This window comes from Eleginops maclovinus, chromosome 15 (genome assembly GCF_036324505.1).
Source record: "Eleginops maclovinus isolate JMC-PN-2008 ecotype Puerto Natales chromosome 15, JC_Emac_rtc_rv5, whole genome shotgun sequence".
NCBI classification, from domain to species: Eukaryota; Metazoa; Chordata; class Actinopteri; order Perciformes; family Eleginopidae; genus Eleginops; species Eleginops maclovinus.
Genome location: NC_086363.1, coordinates 2,478,973 through 2,496,751, shown reverse-complemented (window position 1 = coordinate 2,496,751; position 17,779 = coordinate 2,478,973). Strand labels below are relative to the sequence as shown.

The following is a 17,779-nucleotide window of genomic DNA, read 5'->3' as shown; positions in this document are numbered from 1 at the left end:
TCTACCTGATTTTGAAGATTTTATTTAAGTGATAAAGAGATCATGGTGCCTTGCAACAGTTCAAATAAAAAAGGAATCCCACAGACTCTGGGTATCTGTGTGTGTTACTCTAGGCGACAGTCAGTTAGAATAATGTCTTTACCCGGCAACCCAGACTGACCCGAACACAAGGTAAACATGTGCAGCGTAACACCCCGACCCCGCTGTCAGTCCTCCTTATTTATCAGAGGAATATAATTAGACAGCATTGGGAAACATTTTACATTTGTAAAGGAGTTACCACGTCTAAAGCATGTGACTCTAAAAATGTGTGTCTGTTGAAACAGCAATCAAGATTCATCCGTTCCTTCTTCCCAGGTCATTTAGCAGACATGAATAGAAACACATTTGGATTCAGTGAAGCTACACATTCCCTTGATGAACTGTGTGTGTGTAATTAATGACCTCATTCTAGTACCCCCGTTTCTGTTGTGCATGTACAGTTTGTCGGTTACAAAGAGATGGAAAACTGGTTGTTTCTTTAATAAATCTTGCTCTTTTGATAAGTCAGTTTAGGAGAAACTTGCACAAGCTTTTTAGGAGTGTTTTGATGTGCGTGTGGCCTCTGCTTCCTCTGATAGCACGAAATACTTTGAACACAAAGGGAGCATAACGGAAAGTAACACGGTGACCTACTGAGAACAGAAACTAAAGTAGGAGGCTGTGTGTGCATCATGTGTCTGCTCCTGTTATACTTCACATTTCACAATACAACTATTGACTTTCAATTTGAGATATTCTACAAGATCAATGCCACTGAAAAACTCAGCAGCTTGACACTACACTAGTATTGGTGATGTTAAATAATCAATAAGTAAATAATAAGTCAATTAACATAAAAAAGTAAATATTTCTTTTTGTATCTATTTTTTTTAATTGTGAAGATTTGACGCTTTTTTTCGTCTCGTGACGGTTAATTGATTTTCACTCTTTCACTGTCCAAGCTATTTGAAGACGTCCCTTTGGACTTTGTGACTCAATTCTGATAAGAAGCAATTCCTCTAAAACACAAACAAAAAGAAAATGTTAAGAAAACAGAAACCAGAGCCCAGTCTGCTCTGATTGGTTAGCTGGCCGGCTCTGTTGTGATTGGTCACCTGCTTAGAGCTGTCCCGCCCCTTAGCCTATCATGTTCAATATATAGGAGCGCTAGCCAATAGAAGCGTGAGTGTTACATAGGGATGTCACTATGATCAGGAAGTCAAAACCGAGTCCAATGGAGACGTTTCAGGCAGTTGAGGGGGATGGTGTGGGAGAGAAACTCCCTCTGGAGGGGACACAGCGATTCTAGCAGACCATTTACATGCTCTGAAATCTATAGGACACACTACAGGAAAGGGAAAACCCCAAAAGAACAACAGGGCCTCTTTAATATTCTGTTTTACCGTTGAACCTTCTTGTAAAACATCCTTTTGCAATCCTGTGTCTCCATATGGTTATGCCAATAAAGTTTCTTTGAATTTGTATAGAGAGAGAGATAGAGAGCAGGGGCGTGACACTGTTGTCTATTTCTGTTTGAGAACGTTTCTGCTTGATGTTCCTGAGTCATGCGATAAGTCAGCTGCAGGGTTAAACTGCAACTGGTCTGACCTCACCGTCTGCCTCTCACTTTCCAGACGCATGTATACCTCTACTGAAGTTAAAGTCCCACCTAATTATGTATTTAATATGTTAGTTCTGCTGTGTTATTTCAGTCTTTACTCTGCTCTGTCTCTAAATGTCCCCGCAGCGGGACGGATAAGGATTTCTGATTGTGCTAAAAATAGGCTGAGAAATGTAGCACACAACAACATGAGTCTGCAGTCTTCAGCTCTTTGTCAGTGTGAGGGTCAGGTGACACGCTGAGATCGACCAAACACTGATCTGTTACAGGGGGGGGGTCACGGCCTCAGACGAAAGGAAAGTTGTTGTCAAGTGATTCTGAAATAACTGTCTGACAGCTCGTCGTCTATAAAAACTCAAGGGCAACGTCAAGCACAGTGATGTAGCCGTAACTGAGAGATAGCCCCAAATAAATGCGGCCTAAATATAGATTATATGTAGGTAGTTGTTTTATATAATGGAGATAACGTGGCATTTGGCATAAAGTCTAGGTCTCATGAATTTTTATTAGACATTTTATTTTAACTTCTTATGTTTTTTAAATATAATATATATATATGTTTTGCACATTTTAACTTTGACTTGTTATGTTTAAATAATCGTATATATTTAAACTTCTATAATTATCTTATTATTATACATTTTTGTGCACATAAATACTTTAAATTCTTGTGATTTTTTAATACTTTAATATGTTATTTTGTTTTATTTTTAAACCCTGATTTCTCACGTAATAAATGAAGTATTTTGCTTCAGATTTTTATGAGATTTTCAATATTTGATTTCAAGAGTTACAGAGTTCATAAACTGTGTCATTTCTGTCTCAAAAGGAGTGATTTTGGCCTCAAACCACATGTTGAGTAATTCAATTAAAAACCAACATTGAGAAGGCATCCAAAGAGCTCCAAGACATTTTACATTTCTGTCTTCTTTGCGGTAATGGATTCTTCAAAGGGGCTTTTCTTATAATAACCCCTTCAGAGTGCATCTGTTCATGAATGATAATGGCGGCAGCAGCAGCAGCACATCACTCCCCTGGGCTAAACACACCTGTAATTAGAGGTTTACAACAAAGACCCCGGGGGCTCAGTGTGACTCACTGTGGAGCAGAACCAAAGCTGAACTAATCTGACTGATGTGGAAATTATAATCAAACAAGAAGGCTTTCACACCCGCGACGTTAGTGGGTTTCTTTTTGACAGGAAGGGGGATGAATGCACATGTGTTTGAGATAAAGACAACAAGGAAACAAATCAGTCACACCTGAAGTGAAGACACTAACACGAGGCAGAGGGTTACTGTGAATAATATATCAGGAGAGCCTTCTGTCTTAGAGATTCAGACACAGATTTCGGTCAAATCATTTAAAAATAATATAAAACACAGGAGGAGAGATTTCTCATATTTAATAAGCTGTAAATATTGGATGAATTTAGTTGAAGGAACAACTGAAACACTTAAGGATTTATCAGGGTTCACTAATATTATTACTTCTGAAATGTTTTTCCGAGTCAGAGGCAAGATTGTTTTCGTGCGTCTAAACTGAGGGCTTAAATCAGTTTATGTCAGCGAGATTAAATAAACATCGGGGTGTCTGTCCACTGAAGGTCACAGCTGGAGGGGAGGAGGCTAATCGAGCAACAGGTTGGGGTTAACCACTAGTGCATGGAGAGGGAGAAGCACAATGACAGGATGGATGTAAAGATAATTGCCACTGATCCTTAAAATCTTTTCAACTTAACATTCATTATATGCTGCACATCTTTCTTTAAAGCATCTTTCCTGCAGCAGTGGGTGGTACATTGAGGCACATCATATGGAATTTAAGCTGCATTACATAAAAGTGATGTGGTTTACTGAATGCACCACACTTCTTTACCTGTTCTGTCATTTGCCTTTACCTGCTTAGTCATCAAATCCACATTACTGATGATCATTTATCAAAATTCACATCGTGCAATTAATTTGTGAACTCATAATTTGTAAAACCTGCAATAGTGAGGTTTTCTCGTAAAGAATATCCACATATACACAAAAACAAATCATATTGCACATCCCTAAATAATGCTAATCTAAGCATGGAAAGGTGTAGCTACTCCCTGACTCTTATTTTGCAGCGAGGAACAGAGATGTTGATCTTGCTGACCAACAGCAGCAGATTCGGTCTAATCAGCAAAGAGATCTGCTAATGTACCGACAACACTCTGAAGCACCACTTCACTCTGCAACGAGGAAACCCCTCAGATCAGATCTTTACGTTTAGGATTAAGTCTGTTATCAAGAACAGTCTGAGACCTCTTATCCTCAGACATGCAGTAGATATACCTACAATAACTGTACTACTGTTATAAATCACGAGACGGGCCAGACAGAAAGTGAATCCACATCTATTTTGGTAATTAATCATCTTGTGAAGCAAAAAAGCAATATATTTAAAGGTTTCAGCATCTCAAATGTAAGGATTTGATGACTTTCTTTGTGACAGATTAGAGTAAATGTAATAATTTTGGGCTGTTCAAATAAAACACGACATCTGAGGAAGATTCCCGGCCTGTTGGAAAATATAAATCCCTAGTTTTTCAACAGGATTTAGTTGTTAATTATTCAACTTAAGAAAGAAAACAACATTTTCTAATGAAGACTCCTCATTAAAAGCATGAGATGAAGTAGAGATACCATAATACTTCAAATGTATCATAGTTATTAAAGTTGTAATGAAACGAACGAGCATTAAAAACATATATTTTCTGTTAATGTGCAGAATATGCATATGATTACACCTCTAGTTGAGAAAAAAAGACAGCTATTATTCTACATTGCCTCTGATTTGAAGACATACCTCATCAACTATCTTAGAAAGAAGAAGGCAGACTTCCAAGCAATCAGGGAAAACCATCTGAATGGTCAAAGACTTCAGAGATGATCACATGATCCACGATCAAAGACCTGCTACCAGCACTAATGCAGCTGATTCAGAGTTAATCAGATGCTTTACACAGAAACTGACCACATGGGGTGTGTGTTTGGCAAAACACACAAAGCAGCAGTGGTATAAACAGCCTCTAGGATGTAGATGTTCTCCCGCAGTGTCACTAAAGAGCGTGAAATGTTCTGCTGTGTGGGTGTCACAAGTCACATGTGACGCATCAGAGTCAAAGAGCACTGACGTAAAGACAGCTAGACCTTGCTAATCAAAAACAAGTAGTGAGGGTTGTCACAGAGCCGTACAATGGGTATACTGATTAGAAAGGTATGTTGAAATACTGTAATACAAGGATGCAGTAGCTCATTATTCTGTTTCCTTTGCATTACAGCGAGTTTTCTCCTGTAGGGACAAATGTGCCTCCTGCAAGATCACATTTAAAGCTGGAATGAGCAACTTTACACTGTTTGTTGCCCTATGGAGCTCCAAGAAGCGACTGAAATTATCAGAGTGCAACAAAGATGGAAAAGATGTTGTGGAAATACTAACTTTAGTGGCTTGTGGCAAGAAGTTACATGACTTGTATTGGCGAAAGGTACAGAGCCAAACAACAGCTTTTAAACACAAGTCCAATGATTAAACTATGCTGAAAAGAAACCATCAAGTCTTTGCTACTACAGAACTTCCACAGATCTCTCTGTTCAGCTTCTTTAGTATACATCTTTATTATAAATAGTATGTCAAAGTGGATTTGGATGAACCTTTCCATTGTGCTCCTATCATATTCCTATATTTCATCTATTGTTTCTCTGACAGACTGCCACGGTGTCATCTCCTGGCTGCTAAGAGATGTCTTGTGAAACTGTGACACGTTTGAGTCCCAGTGTAAAGTGCTGTACTCACCCACAGAGTGGTCTGCTTTGAGGGTGAGGTTCCGGGCGCAGACGGCGGTGTCGGCACCACAGCTCGTCGACGGTGAAGACTCGCAGAGCTTTAGCGTGTAGCCCACTTTATTATCCTGGTCTATGGCCTCCCATTTATATCTGCAACAAGAAAAGAAAGACATGAAGTACAGAAGACAGAGACGAATGAGGTCTAAACATGTATCAGGTGTCAAAACGGCCACTACTAATATGACTATTTTCACTACCAATTCAAATAGATCTTGTTTTGTTCGACCGATCCTCAAAGGTATTTTATTTACAATAGTGGTACACAGGAAAAAAGCAGCAAACCTTCTCATTTGATGAGCTTTGACCGGCATCTGTGCTTGATTATTGCTTGAAACAACATTTATTACTCAATTTATTGCTACGGTGCTACAATACCTACATGCTACAGTGATTGGATTCATAAAATGCGTTCGCTTCTTGTCAAAATAAACAAAAATGCTGTATATGGTTGCAAAAAAAATGGTAAATGGATGTAAAAATTACTCCAATCTTTGTCTCATACTGAAGCTACTCACAGTATATTGAGGTTTCAGAGTGTCAGTTGATTTGTTCTAGAGACTACAGTAGCATTAAGATTGTAACACATCCAATCCCAATAACCACATGCAGTGTGTTTTCAGAAAAAACAGCAATTCAGAATAGAGGAGGCTGTTTAAAAAGAAAAGCCAATCTATAACACAGGTGTGCCACAGGTGTGTGAGCAAGGCTTTTTATGCTGCTTGTTATTAAAGTATTGTCTTTGCATGAACACTGAACAAACAGGGTTTATGGGGTTTTTTAAAAGGTGAAATAAACGACATAGTTTAAGCACCATGTGTTTCTTGTGTGACCCTTTTCTGCAAATGCTTCCAAAACAAGGGAACAACTTGCAGCCGCAGCCTGAACTCACAGGTTAACTTTCTGGTTATCTTTTCCTTATTTCTGAGTCAATATTTGAACAGCAGCTGCATGAACACAGCTAAAGGACAACACTGCATGTAGACAAAAGTGAATGCTATTTACTTGAGCTATGATATAACTGTGTTTTATATCTGACTAATGGAAAGTCATATAAACGTTGTCCACCTATAAGTCATGGCAGTTAACGCTGCTAACAATTAGCATTAGCTTGTTGACATGACAGTTTTCATGTAACGTCTGCAGCTAGCTACATGTTAGCTTGATACAAAAACAACACTTTGTTAAGTTAAGTGCTTTGACTAAAGACAGATTAAATAAGGTTTGGAGCTCGTTTTATTCAACTGTTATCAAGCTATCTGGTTTAAACGTATCTAGCAGCACGTTTTACACACAAAACAATTGTTCTTTTTAATCTACATCTTAGCTAGCTTGCACAGTTGAAAGCTAATAGTATGAATTCTACATTTGATAAAGATATTGGAACTGAAACCAAGAGCCGACTGTTTGTTCAGTAACCAAATGTGACAGTAGTCATCATATTACATCAGTGGATCCATTGAAACCGGGTCAATAATAAGCAAATAACGACATATAATAAGAAGAATTATTGTTTTTATTAGCTACTGTCCCTTAGCTAGACAATTCAACTTGTGTAATATATCTGTGAATAACTATACAATACATACTTCCACCTTTAAATACCATCACCTGGCTGCTATCTCACAGCCGGTACTGGGTGTGTATTTAGTCAATTGTGTAATTTCTGCTTTTATCTTTAAGCATTCTTCTTAATTAGTATTAATCTTTGGCTCTGTAATGGCTGTAATAATGTAAATGTCCCTTCTGTGGGTCGAATAAAAGGTATTCTGATTATATTTAGCTTAAATATGTGTGCACATAAGGGCATAAAACGCAGTAATGTGTTTCGGTGTGCAGTGGGAGGTGTGTTTATCTGTTATTACCTGCAGAGGTGTTGGTTAAAACCGGCTCAGTAATAAGCAAATAACCACATCTAATCCTGCTAATATTAAGCTTCAACGTTTGTGTACATTCTCTGTTTTGTTAGCTGGTATTACCTGCAGAGATCCTGGTACCACGGGGTCTCCTCCGCTCCGGACCGGACCGACAAACATCCCAGGACCACCACCGACCAAAGGACCAGCTTCAGCGGGGAGCATCGGTGAGATTTACCCTGAAATAACATGTTTACTGCGGGGGTTCTTTCTGTGCAGACTAACTAAGACGACATGATATGGCAGACTGTTCTTTCTGCTCTGGAGCAAATTGGTAGGAAGTGAACGCACCACATGACAGGACATCACATGACTCCAATGATGCTGACTGATGGTGCCTTCAGGGGCTGTGGGAAAATAGGAACTTCAAATATTAATCAGGTTTTCAGTATATTCGTTTCATAGATTGCAAGGGGGGAAAAAGCTATCAAGGTTTCTTAAATGTTCAGAAAAAAACTAATTGAAATAAAATGTATGTTTAAGTTCGTTTGGTGTTTTATGTAACACTTTAGTTTTCAATGTTCATTCAACGTGGAACAAAGACAATAACTGCTCTAGCGTCTTTCACATTTACATATCACATATAGTATGAACAATAAGTAGTCTGCTACCTAACGATACAATATTCAACATTAACTGAACGATTTTCATTCATCTCCAAGCGGTAAGAAGAAACGTCTCAACGAAAAAAATAGGAATGCAGATATTCGAGTTTGACACGTAATGCTCTTTATTCAATGGCACCTGAAAGCACCACTCTTTATGACACATAGCCTTTGCCCCAGAGAGCAAACCTCTTTTTATTCTACCTAAATCAGACCTAGAACATGTAACCATAATAGAAACACTATACGTAACATTATATTTAATTAAGTACAGTTTGTTAAGAGTCATGATGAAGCTACAGCTGTTCCTGAAAGTGACAACTTGGAGCCGAAATGCCCAGAAATTGCAGCTGCGCGCCTTCAGGTGTCATGATGCGCCCTCTTGTGGTCATGTTGAACTACTACAAAACCTCTCACTCATCACTGAGACTGCTTACTCAGGTCCAGCTGTCCAAACAGTGTTGAATTTTAGGGATTTTCCCCCTGTTATATTCACAGTTTCTAGAATTTACAAAGAGTGAAACGTTCAAAATTGAAATAGGTTGCTTTCAAAAGTCCTTTTTGTGTGCCTACATGTATTCAGAACTTTATTTAAACAAATATGATGCTTAGTTAGCCAAATCAATCCCTGCAGCGCTCTCTACAGGTCAGGCTGAATGCTTCTTATAGGGCCTATAATCAGGGAAGTGAGCACAGCTGCTGAGGGGACAGTCAGAAAGCTAGTTTGTTGAGATTGTTTTTCATTATGTTGCTTCTGGTGTTCATCTGCATGCTGTCAGGTAAAAATTGAAGCATTAAAAAACAGAAATAGTTTTAAATAATGAAAATGATTTTCTCTTTCTTTTCATGCAGTTGTTGGTGCTGTCCCTATCAATGCAACACAGGGGGATACCAGTCCTGCAACAGGTTGGTACCAGTCCTGCAACAGGTTGGTGTTTGATTTTTTTTTAAAGCCTTTGATCAAATATACACATTTTTCACACAGAGTTTCTTGTTTTTTGTAGACAATGCTACAGTCACTACGATGCTAGATGTGCAAAAACAAGGTAAACTGTATTTCTTTACAAGCTGAACATGCGCACACACATTCATTCATATGTGTTTAACTATATTTCACTGGATATTTATTGTCCAGTCATCCAGAATACGACTCACCATGCAGCAGGTAGGTTTTTCTTCATTTTTTTTAAACATTCAATAAAGTTTTGTGTCTTCAAAACGATTTTAACCCTCAGATTTCTCCAGGTGTGGTGGTTTCAATGCTAGAGCCACAGCGATCCAGTGCAGAAACTCTAGAAGGTAAAGCCTTGAATACCTGGGTGAAACAAATATTTGTATTTGATGAATGCGATGTTCAGTGACATATTTTTATTATGTTGTAGAGCTTGAAGAACACATGGTTGTCCAAGAGGGAGATATTTTGATACCGGTAAGAAGGACAACTTTTATTTTACACCTGATTTAGGAAAGCCTCAGTTTAGTAAAGGCCAAAGATTCCCAAGAACCGAGGGGTGAGCTGGCAAACTAAAGGAACGTTTTTGAAGAAATGTAAACTAATACCAACTCTACCTTTGCTACCACTACTCTCCTCTACTCCTTTTACGAACTATACAAAAATAATAATAATGATACAAATAATAATGTTTTTTTTAGACATAAATCTTAAAATATTAAGAAGAAACTTCATAAGAAAAAAATCTGAAAATGCATTGAATTAATTATTTGGCACTAAATATTAGATATTCTAAACTGAAAAAATATATAAAGCAATATTCTGCAGTCGTTGCTCAAATGGGGCAAAAAAAAGTAAATCTAAAGCAATCAATCAATGTTTTACAAAGTGCTTTCTTTATGGAAGTATAAAAACAATACCCTTATGTACCTTTTTTAAAATAATGATAAGAGTCTATGAATTTTGAAACAGGAAAAAAAGGGGATATTTAAATGAAGTTGAATCAGTCTTCTAAATTCTTTCAATCGTCGATGGAATTTGGGCTCAAAACATGTCAGTTGAAGATAATTTATGAACTGGTTTTGAAATTGAGTTGATTTTTAAAACTGTTTTTGCTGTTTTATATTTTCAGGAGGACAGGAATGCCGTGCAAAACCTGTGGTCAGACGCCGTCGTGCCGTACACCATCAGTCATGAACTCAGTGGGTGGATGTTTGATTAAGCAGCTCTAATGTTCGACTCATCAGGAGTGGAAGTGACAAAACTATGTGACCTTTTCATGCCGACAGCTGATCGAGCGTTTAACATCCACGCTGCCTTCAAGATGATCTCAGACGTCACCTGCATTCGCTTCAGGCCCCGCACCACCGAGCTGAACTACGTCAAGTTCGGCAACGGTAAAGGGTGAGGTATTATTTCATGTACTATGTACACAATATACTGTATACTATCAGCATCTAAGACAATCTGAGGGTGGAAAATGCTCTCAAAGGTACTTGAGGACAGATTCAGCTCTTTTAAGATGTACCTTTTTAATCAATAATCATTTAGCCTGCATTGAAAGAGGTTCCTTGTAAGGATAGGGGACAGAATCCACTCTGCAAACATGTACTTTATGTCATTATACAACTTGGTTTAAAAAAAGGGTTCTGACTGCATGGCTAAAGGTTACCAGAAGTAGGAGAGTAGATGCCTTTTGTTGTCCCTGCAGCTGTGCGTCCTTCGTTGGATGTCGAGGAGGAGCCCAGCCGCTGTATTACGGCCCCTGGTGCTCTGTGGGTAGTGTCTGCCATGAGATCCTCCACTCTCTGGGTCTCCACCACGAACACACCCGCCCGGACCGCGACCAGTACATCTCTGTGGCGTGGAGCAGCATCATACCAGGTAAACGCAACAAATGGTTTTTCCAGACGTTCCTCTTTTTCTTAAGGCAGAAATGGTGCTCCAGCTTAATGATGATTAGAACAAAAATCAAAGTATAATGAATAATTCCTGATGTGTTTTAAAGCGAGACGAAACAACTTCAAGGTGAAACGTGGAGACACCCAGAACCTGCCGTATGACCTCAACTCCATCATGCACTACGGACAGTAAGTCTGACATTTTGGAAATGACAGGCTAAACAGAACTCTAACTTTGAAGTTCTATGTGTGATGATCTTAAACAACTACTCTTTTTGTTGCAGGTATTTTTTCAGTGTGGATGGCAGTCCGACAGTGTTGTCTAAGCAGAGCGGGGTGCAGATGGGTCAGAGGTCACACCTCAGCCAGCTGGACGTACTGAGGCTGAACTCCCTCTACCACTGTGGTAACGACTTACTAAAAAATATATTGCAGACGCATACATAATCAAAACCGAAGTACTCAAACTATACTCAGACATGTTTCTTCTTCCAGACGAGCGGAGGAAGGACGCACTGACCGTGAGATTAATAAACATTTAAAAACTCTACTGTTTTACTCTTTCCTTTTTTAAAAGCTTGTCATGATTATTTACATTTTTATATAATGGATAAATGTGATGAGAAATTGGATGAAAGAAAGTTGAAGGTCTGCACCATTATTAAGTAGTACATTATTTTATCTTTTAAATGACCGTGAAATAAAAAGATATATCTTTCTATCAAAACAGAAATAATTAGAATTTTCTATTTTTTTAATTGCATATTTGTTCTAATTGACAATCAGCAGCCACATGATTCATATTAACCAATTTTAGTTTTTGTACCTTAAGTATTTTCTTACCCATTTTTTGTATTGCCAAACTGTTCCAACATACTTTTGTTTTGATGGAAAGTGAACTTGAACACATGTTCACTCTTTACTATTACAGCAGGTGTAAAATAAACAATACAGAGCATCAGGAGGCACACTGACAACTGTGTGTGTGTGTGTGTGTGTGTGTGTGTGTCACTATAGAACAGCCTCTGCCAGAAACAATAGACTTTTTCTATCCTTGTAGACTTCTTTTGGTGCTCTGACACACTGCAGCTTGAGTCTGACGCCTCTCTGTGCAGGTGGGTATCAAAGTGTCAGGTTTATTTGGGCTCCTCAGATTTACCAGGTAAACACTTGAGCTCACACACAAGGAGCCTGGAGAGGAACGGTGACTCTGCATATTCGAAAAGCGGTACGTGGCTCAACGTTATTAGTTTTGACCTTTAGTTTTCTTTGCATGTCTGTACTTGGAGTCTATATTGGTTAGCATTTGGCAAACTGGTACTATGAAAGTATGCCTACTGTTTGCTGGTGTACGGATAACTACTACTGTATTATTTAAGACTTAAAAACAAGCTGTAGCGGCAGAAGAGTTAATATTTATTCATGATGAACCCCAGGGATAATGATTTTAAAGGTAAGTCAAAAGTTCTCCTCACACATCTCCAAATAAAGTCCGAAGTCTCTGATAATATGCTCCACGCTTCTCCTAAATATCTTCAGTTCACGATGCTGCATGGAGGCATCGCTGGTGTTCAGACTCCATGAGCGCGGTCCAGAGGTGGTGAGGGAGGTGCTCCTGGAGCGAGGATGGGAGGAATATGATGAGGAGCGACGGGAGGAAGAGGACTGGAACTTGTACTGGAGAGGATCTGCATTTCGCAACTCTGAATATCTCAACCTGTTGCCATGGCAGCGCCTCAACCACCATCCCAAAACAGTCGGCATCACACGCAAGGTGACGACGCTCTGCAATGCGGTGTTAGTTATAATGATCACTCTAAAATGTCTCCTTTTGTTTTGAAGGACTGCTTGGCACGCAACCTGAGGAGGATGAGAGCCACGTTTGGGTCGTCTCTCTACGACTTCAGTCCCACCGCCTTCATCCTGCCCAACGACTACACTCGCTTCCTGTCCGAGTACAACAGACTGAGCAGAGGACCGTCGCTGTACTGGATCTGTAAGCCTGTGGATCTCTCCAGAGGCAGAGGCATCTTTGTCTTTGAGGACATTAGGGAGTTGGTCTACGACTGCTCTGTGATCGTGCAGCAGTACGTCAGCAACCCTCTGCTCATCTCCGGCTACAAGTTCGACCTGAGGATCTACGTCTGTGTGAAGAGCTTCCGTCCACTCACGGTTTACATTCACCAGGAAGGACTGGTGCGCTTCGCCACGGAGAAGTACAACCTGTCGTCTCTGCACAACCTGTACGCTCACCTCACCAACACCAGCATCAATAAGTTTGGCCCCTTCTACAGGACGGAGAAGGAGAGGGTGGGCCGAGGCTGCAAGTGGACCATGAGCAAGTTCAGGCATTTCCTCCAAAGCCAAGACGTCGACGAGCTCCTGTTGTGGCAGAGGATCAACAACATTGTGACTCTGACGCTGCTTACCATCGCTCCTGCCGCCCCCTCCTATGCGAACTGCGTGGAGCTGCTCGGCTTCGACATCCTGATCGACGAGAGGTTCAAACCGTGGCTTCTAGAGGTCAACAACAGCCCCGCGCTGACTCTGGACTGCCAAGTGGATATCACGGTGAAGAAACGGCTCATTGGAGATCTGATCGATTTGATGAATTATACATTGACTGACAGCATGAGAGAACAAGGGTACAACAAACCTTGTATCCATGCTCCACACGCCTCACCTGTTTCAATACCTGTGCCTAAAGAAAGCAAATATCAGAAGCAAAGGCAACCACTTACAGACTCTCCCTAAGATAAAAACTCATCGCCACCGTGACAGAATCCACCAAAGACAACATGCTTTTGCAGTCGATTACCAAAGACACCTTCCCCCAGTTCACTTAAACAAGACGTATGCAACCAAAGTAGTCTCAGGCAACAAATCCAACACCAAAGACAGGACCTTGAACCTGATCCTCGGCCCTCAATCGAGGACAGACGTGTCAGCGGTAAACAGACGGACATGGCTGACAGACGACAGGAGTCTTTGTGTGTCTGAGTTTACAAACCGCGACGGCACCGAAACAGAAGCTGAGGCGGACGTCGTTTCCTCTACGATACGCGAGATCCCTCACGGGGGGCTCGGGTTCAGACGTGAGAAGCTCCCGAACATGTACAGGTAAATACAATACGAGTGTGCTGTCTGTGGGATGCATTCCCCTTAGAGTACAAAAGCTGACCTTCAGATAAAAAGTGTCTCCTAAAGAGGTGTCACGAAATGACAACAACAGAAGAGGCTAGCTAAAATAAATGTGTGTCTTCATTCAGATAACAGAACCATGTTGTGATTGTTTTTCACAGTGGGATTCGGAGAGAGGGAACCGAGAGGCCGGCAGCACTGAACAGACAACACGTTCCGCTCAGAGTCGGAGACTTCATCCGGACGTTCCCTTTCAACACAGCCACTCTGACGGCCTCGCAGCACAGCCTGGATGTTAGGAGAGTCATTCAGGAGCTGCACAGGCTCACTGCTCAGCTGGCTTCAAGAGAGAAGATGAAGAGACGAGAGGAAGAGGAGCAGAGAGAGGGTGAGGAAGACTTTGAGTCACTGTTGTGGGGGCCAAAGGATCCTCCATTGCTCCGTCAATGTGTGAGACCTTTTTAGAGATGCATTTGTTTCCTTCAGGATCTGCTGCAAAGCTTGTTTCCTCAGTTCCATTGTACTGTCTGTTATACCGTAACTAAGAAAAGGGACATTCAAACATCACTTCTCCCAGGAAAGGTCTTCAATGAATTCTGGTTACAGCTGTATGAAATATGTTCCTCTATACCCCTGAAAAGAGCCTGACTACCTGAATTATAGAATTTGAATAGCGTTTTTCTCCACACATGGTGTTGACCCTTTAAGTTGTGAAGGTAAATCAGGTTTAGCACAGGCAGCATATCGACTGCATGAACATGTAATGAGATCAGAGAGTGCTTTGACATCGTCTTCATCGAGTCCACTGACCAAAACCAAATCAATAATATAAGAGAATTACTTCTATCAAGTCTTATACCACGTTTTACATTTGATCAATAAAACTTAACTTATCAATGCAGCCCTTTGTGTGTCACACATGCTCAAATTAAATAAAAATGAAGCTTTCCAAACGAAACAGGAACACTGTTTTGGATTTAGTTGAAACCGGAGAGAACACATCTTAATTTTCCCATTTTTCTCTTAAATAAATTCCTTTGACTTTAATACAATATATTTTGCAATAGCCTTCACTAGTTGTTTATCAAATATACATTCCTATAAGATTTGTATAGGCTGTCTTCTTTATTATGCAACATTAAGCCTCATTAAAAGGACTGGCAATAAAGAGTATACTATACTGAAAAGGTTCATAAGATAAGACCATGCAGTGTGTGGTCTGTCCCTCCTGGTTGTGTGTGCAGAACACACTCTGGCCTCTAGATAGCGTTGTGGCGTAACTGAGTTTCTTCCTCGGCTCAGAGTTTCCTCTCATCAGGCCTCCAGCTGATGTGCGACACACACACACACACACACACACACACACACACACACACACTGCTCTGTTTGTGACTCATTTGTTGACTTAAGAAAGTGGGAGTATGTTTGTAAATGTTTGCTCAGATTTGTGCCCGGTTGTGTTTAACACCTCTGCATCAGACTGATGGATGTGGCTCTGGGGGTAAATATGTGTGTGTACTTATCAAACAGTAACCGGTTTGATCCTGACCCCTGCAGACAACAAGTCAAAGAGTCACTGGGCAAGATACTGAATGGCTTTGGATGAAAGCATTAGGCAATTAACTTGTGGTAATAATGAGACTAGTCTCCGAAACCAGGAAGCAGCTTGGAGCGTAATTACGTCAAAATGAAAGTGAAAAATATTAATCCTAAACCATCCCGATACGGATACACTAAGGTTCCCTGAACTATTTTAATTTCATGTCATGATGAAACCTCTTAATCTGATTTATCACTGAATTTGGGGGATTAACATTCAAGATTTCTGTATATTATATATATAATTATTTTCTTAACATGCCTGGAACCTTTTAGAGGAAAAAGATGAATAAATAAAGCTGAATTAATAAATGCACCGTCCATCCTCTGCTGTTTATTGCCCTCACATGAGTATAATCTGATTAAATTGTCTCGCGTCACGATTGTCTTGTGACAAAAATCAACCACACACTTCACAGTATCATGATGTCGGTTTGGATCTTCGGCAAAAGACGTCTAGAGATTCTTATTTGAATCCCTTACTGTCCATAATGGTCACTAGTCATGCAGTTTTTACTTTCCGAACACTTGCACTAGGAATACGTCAGCTCTCTTTCTGCACTATATTTTAGACTATTGCTTCCACCCTGTGTTTTTATTCTTATGTTTCTAGCCTTGATTTATGTGTGTATTGTTTTGTATATGTAAGATAAGTAACATGATGCCCACATTCCCCTTAGGATCAGCACATTCTTCAAAGAGAGCAGGCTCTACACATTTCTGATGTACTGAAAGAAAAAGCTGAGTCTAAAATGATATTAATCTATCACCAGCAGCTGTGGCTTTGTTATTCTTAATAATAGAACATTATACAACGGTAAGGAGGAGTTAACAAAGCCAGGATTAAATTAAATATACTTTGGGTAGAGTGAGGACATTTCTAATTGTGCAAACAACCTGCAACCTTCTCAAGTTTCTTTGGAAACAACCGACTCCAACAGCCTTTGTTGCTCTCTCTTTACAGAGCCGATGTTTGCACAGCACTCTGTCGGAATGTTCAGGTGTATATCAGTATGTAGTGTCTCTACTTTAAAGAGTCCTCTCCTGCTGATGTTCAGGTGTATATCAGTATGTAGCGTCTCTACTTTAAAGAGTCCTCTCCTGCTGATGTTCAGGTGTATATGTAGTGTCTCTACTTTAAAGAGTCCTCTCCTGCTGATGTTCAGGTGTATATCAGTATGTAGAGTCTCTACTTTAAAGAGTCCTCTCCTGCTGATGTTCAGGTGTATATGTAGTGTCTCTACTTTAAAGAGTCCTCTCCTGCTGATGTTCAGGTGTATATGAGTATGTAGTGTCTCTACTTTAAAGAGTCCTCTCCTGCTGATGTTCAGGTGTATATCAGTATGTAGTGTCTCTACTTTAAAGAGTCCTCTCCTGCTGATGTTCAGGTGTATATCAGTATGTAGAGTCTCTACTTTAAAGAGTCCTCTCCTGCTGATGTTCAGGTGTATATCAGTATGTAGTGTCTCTACTTTAAAGAGTCCTCTCCTGCTGATGTTCAGGTGTATATCAGTATGTAGAGTCTCTACTTTAAAGAGTCCTCTCCTGCTGATGTTCAGGTGTATATCAGTATGTAGTGTCTCTACTTTAAAGAGTCCTCTCCTGCTGATGTTCAGGTGTATATCAGTATGTAGAGTCTCTACTTTAAAGAGTCCTCTCCTGCTGATGTTCAGGTGTATATCAGTATGTAGCGTCTCTACTTTAAAGAGTCCTCTCCTGCTGATGTTCAGGTGTATATGAGTATGTAGTGTCTCTACTTTAAAGAGTCCTCTCCTGCTGATGTTCAGGTGTATATCAGTATGTAGTGTCTCTACTTTAAAGAGTCCTCTCCTGCTGATGTTCAGGTGTATATCAGTATGTAGAGTCTCTACTTTAAAGAGTCCTCTCCTGCTGATGTTCAGGTGTATATCAGTATGTAGAGTCTCTACTTTAAAGAGTCCTCTCCTGCTGATGTTCAGGTGTATATCAGTATGTAGTGTCTCTACTTTAAAGAGTCCTCTCCTGCTGATGTTCAGGTGTATATCAGTATGTAGAGTCTCTACTTTAAAGAGTCCTCTCCTGCTGATGTTCAGGTGTATATCAGTATGTAGCGTCTCTACTTTAAAGAGTCCTCTCCTGCTGATGTTCAGGTGTATATCAGTATGTAGAGTC

At 40.1% G+C, this 17,779-nt stretch overlaps 3 protein-coding genes across 3 annotated transcripts in view; 2 read left to right on the top strand and 1 right to left on the bottom strand.

The window, feature by feature from the left end:
• Positions 1–7,677, bottom strand: part of igf2r (insulin-like growth factor 2 receptor) — a 35,902-nt gene extending 28,225 nt beyond the window's left edge. Inside the window, exons 1-2 of the mRNA XM_063902015.1 lie at positions 7,494–7,677; positions 5,468–5,607 (exon numbers count right to left, since the gene is read on the bottom strand). Of these exons, the coding sequence (XP_063758085.1) occupies positions 5,468–5,607; positions 7,494–7,621 (268 nt within the window). The 5' untranslated portion in view covers positions 7,622–7,677. The remainder of the gene's footprint in view (positions 1–5,467; positions 5,608–7,493) is intronic.
• LOC134876845 (hatching enzyme 1.2-like) lies at positions 7,456–11,436 on the top strand. Its single transcript, XM_063902019.1, has 12 exons — positions 7,456–7,597; positions 8,888–8,941; positions 9,040–9,081; positions 9,171–9,200; positions 9,281–9,334; positions 9,418–9,464; positions 10,120–10,189; positions 10,277–10,391; positions 10,699–10,871; positions 10,996–11,077; positions 11,173–11,294; positions 11,384–11,436. Exons 3-12 carry the CDS (start codon positions 9,060–9,062, stop codon positions 11,428–11,430), a joined length of 762 nt encoding a protein of 253 aa, XP_063758089.1. The 5' UTR covers positions 7,456–7,597; positions 8,888–8,941; positions 9,040–9,059; the 3' UTR covers positions 11,431–11,436.
• A 500-nt stretch (positions 11,437–11,936) lies between these two features.
• ttll2 (tubulin tyrosine ligase-like family, member 2) lies at positions 11,937–15,149 on the top strand. Its single transcript, XM_063902630.1, has 5 exons — positions 11,937–12,116; positions 12,428–12,662; positions 12,731–13,533; positions 13,568–14,008; positions 14,191–15,149. Exons 2-5 carry the CDS (start codon positions 12,441–12,443, stop codon positions 14,492–14,494), a joined length of 1,770 nt encoding a protein of 589 aa, XP_063758700.1. The 5' UTR covers positions 11,937–12,116; positions 12,428–12,440; the 3' UTR covers positions 14,495–15,149.
• The last annotated feature ends 2,630 nt before the right edge of the window (positions 15,150–17,779 follow it).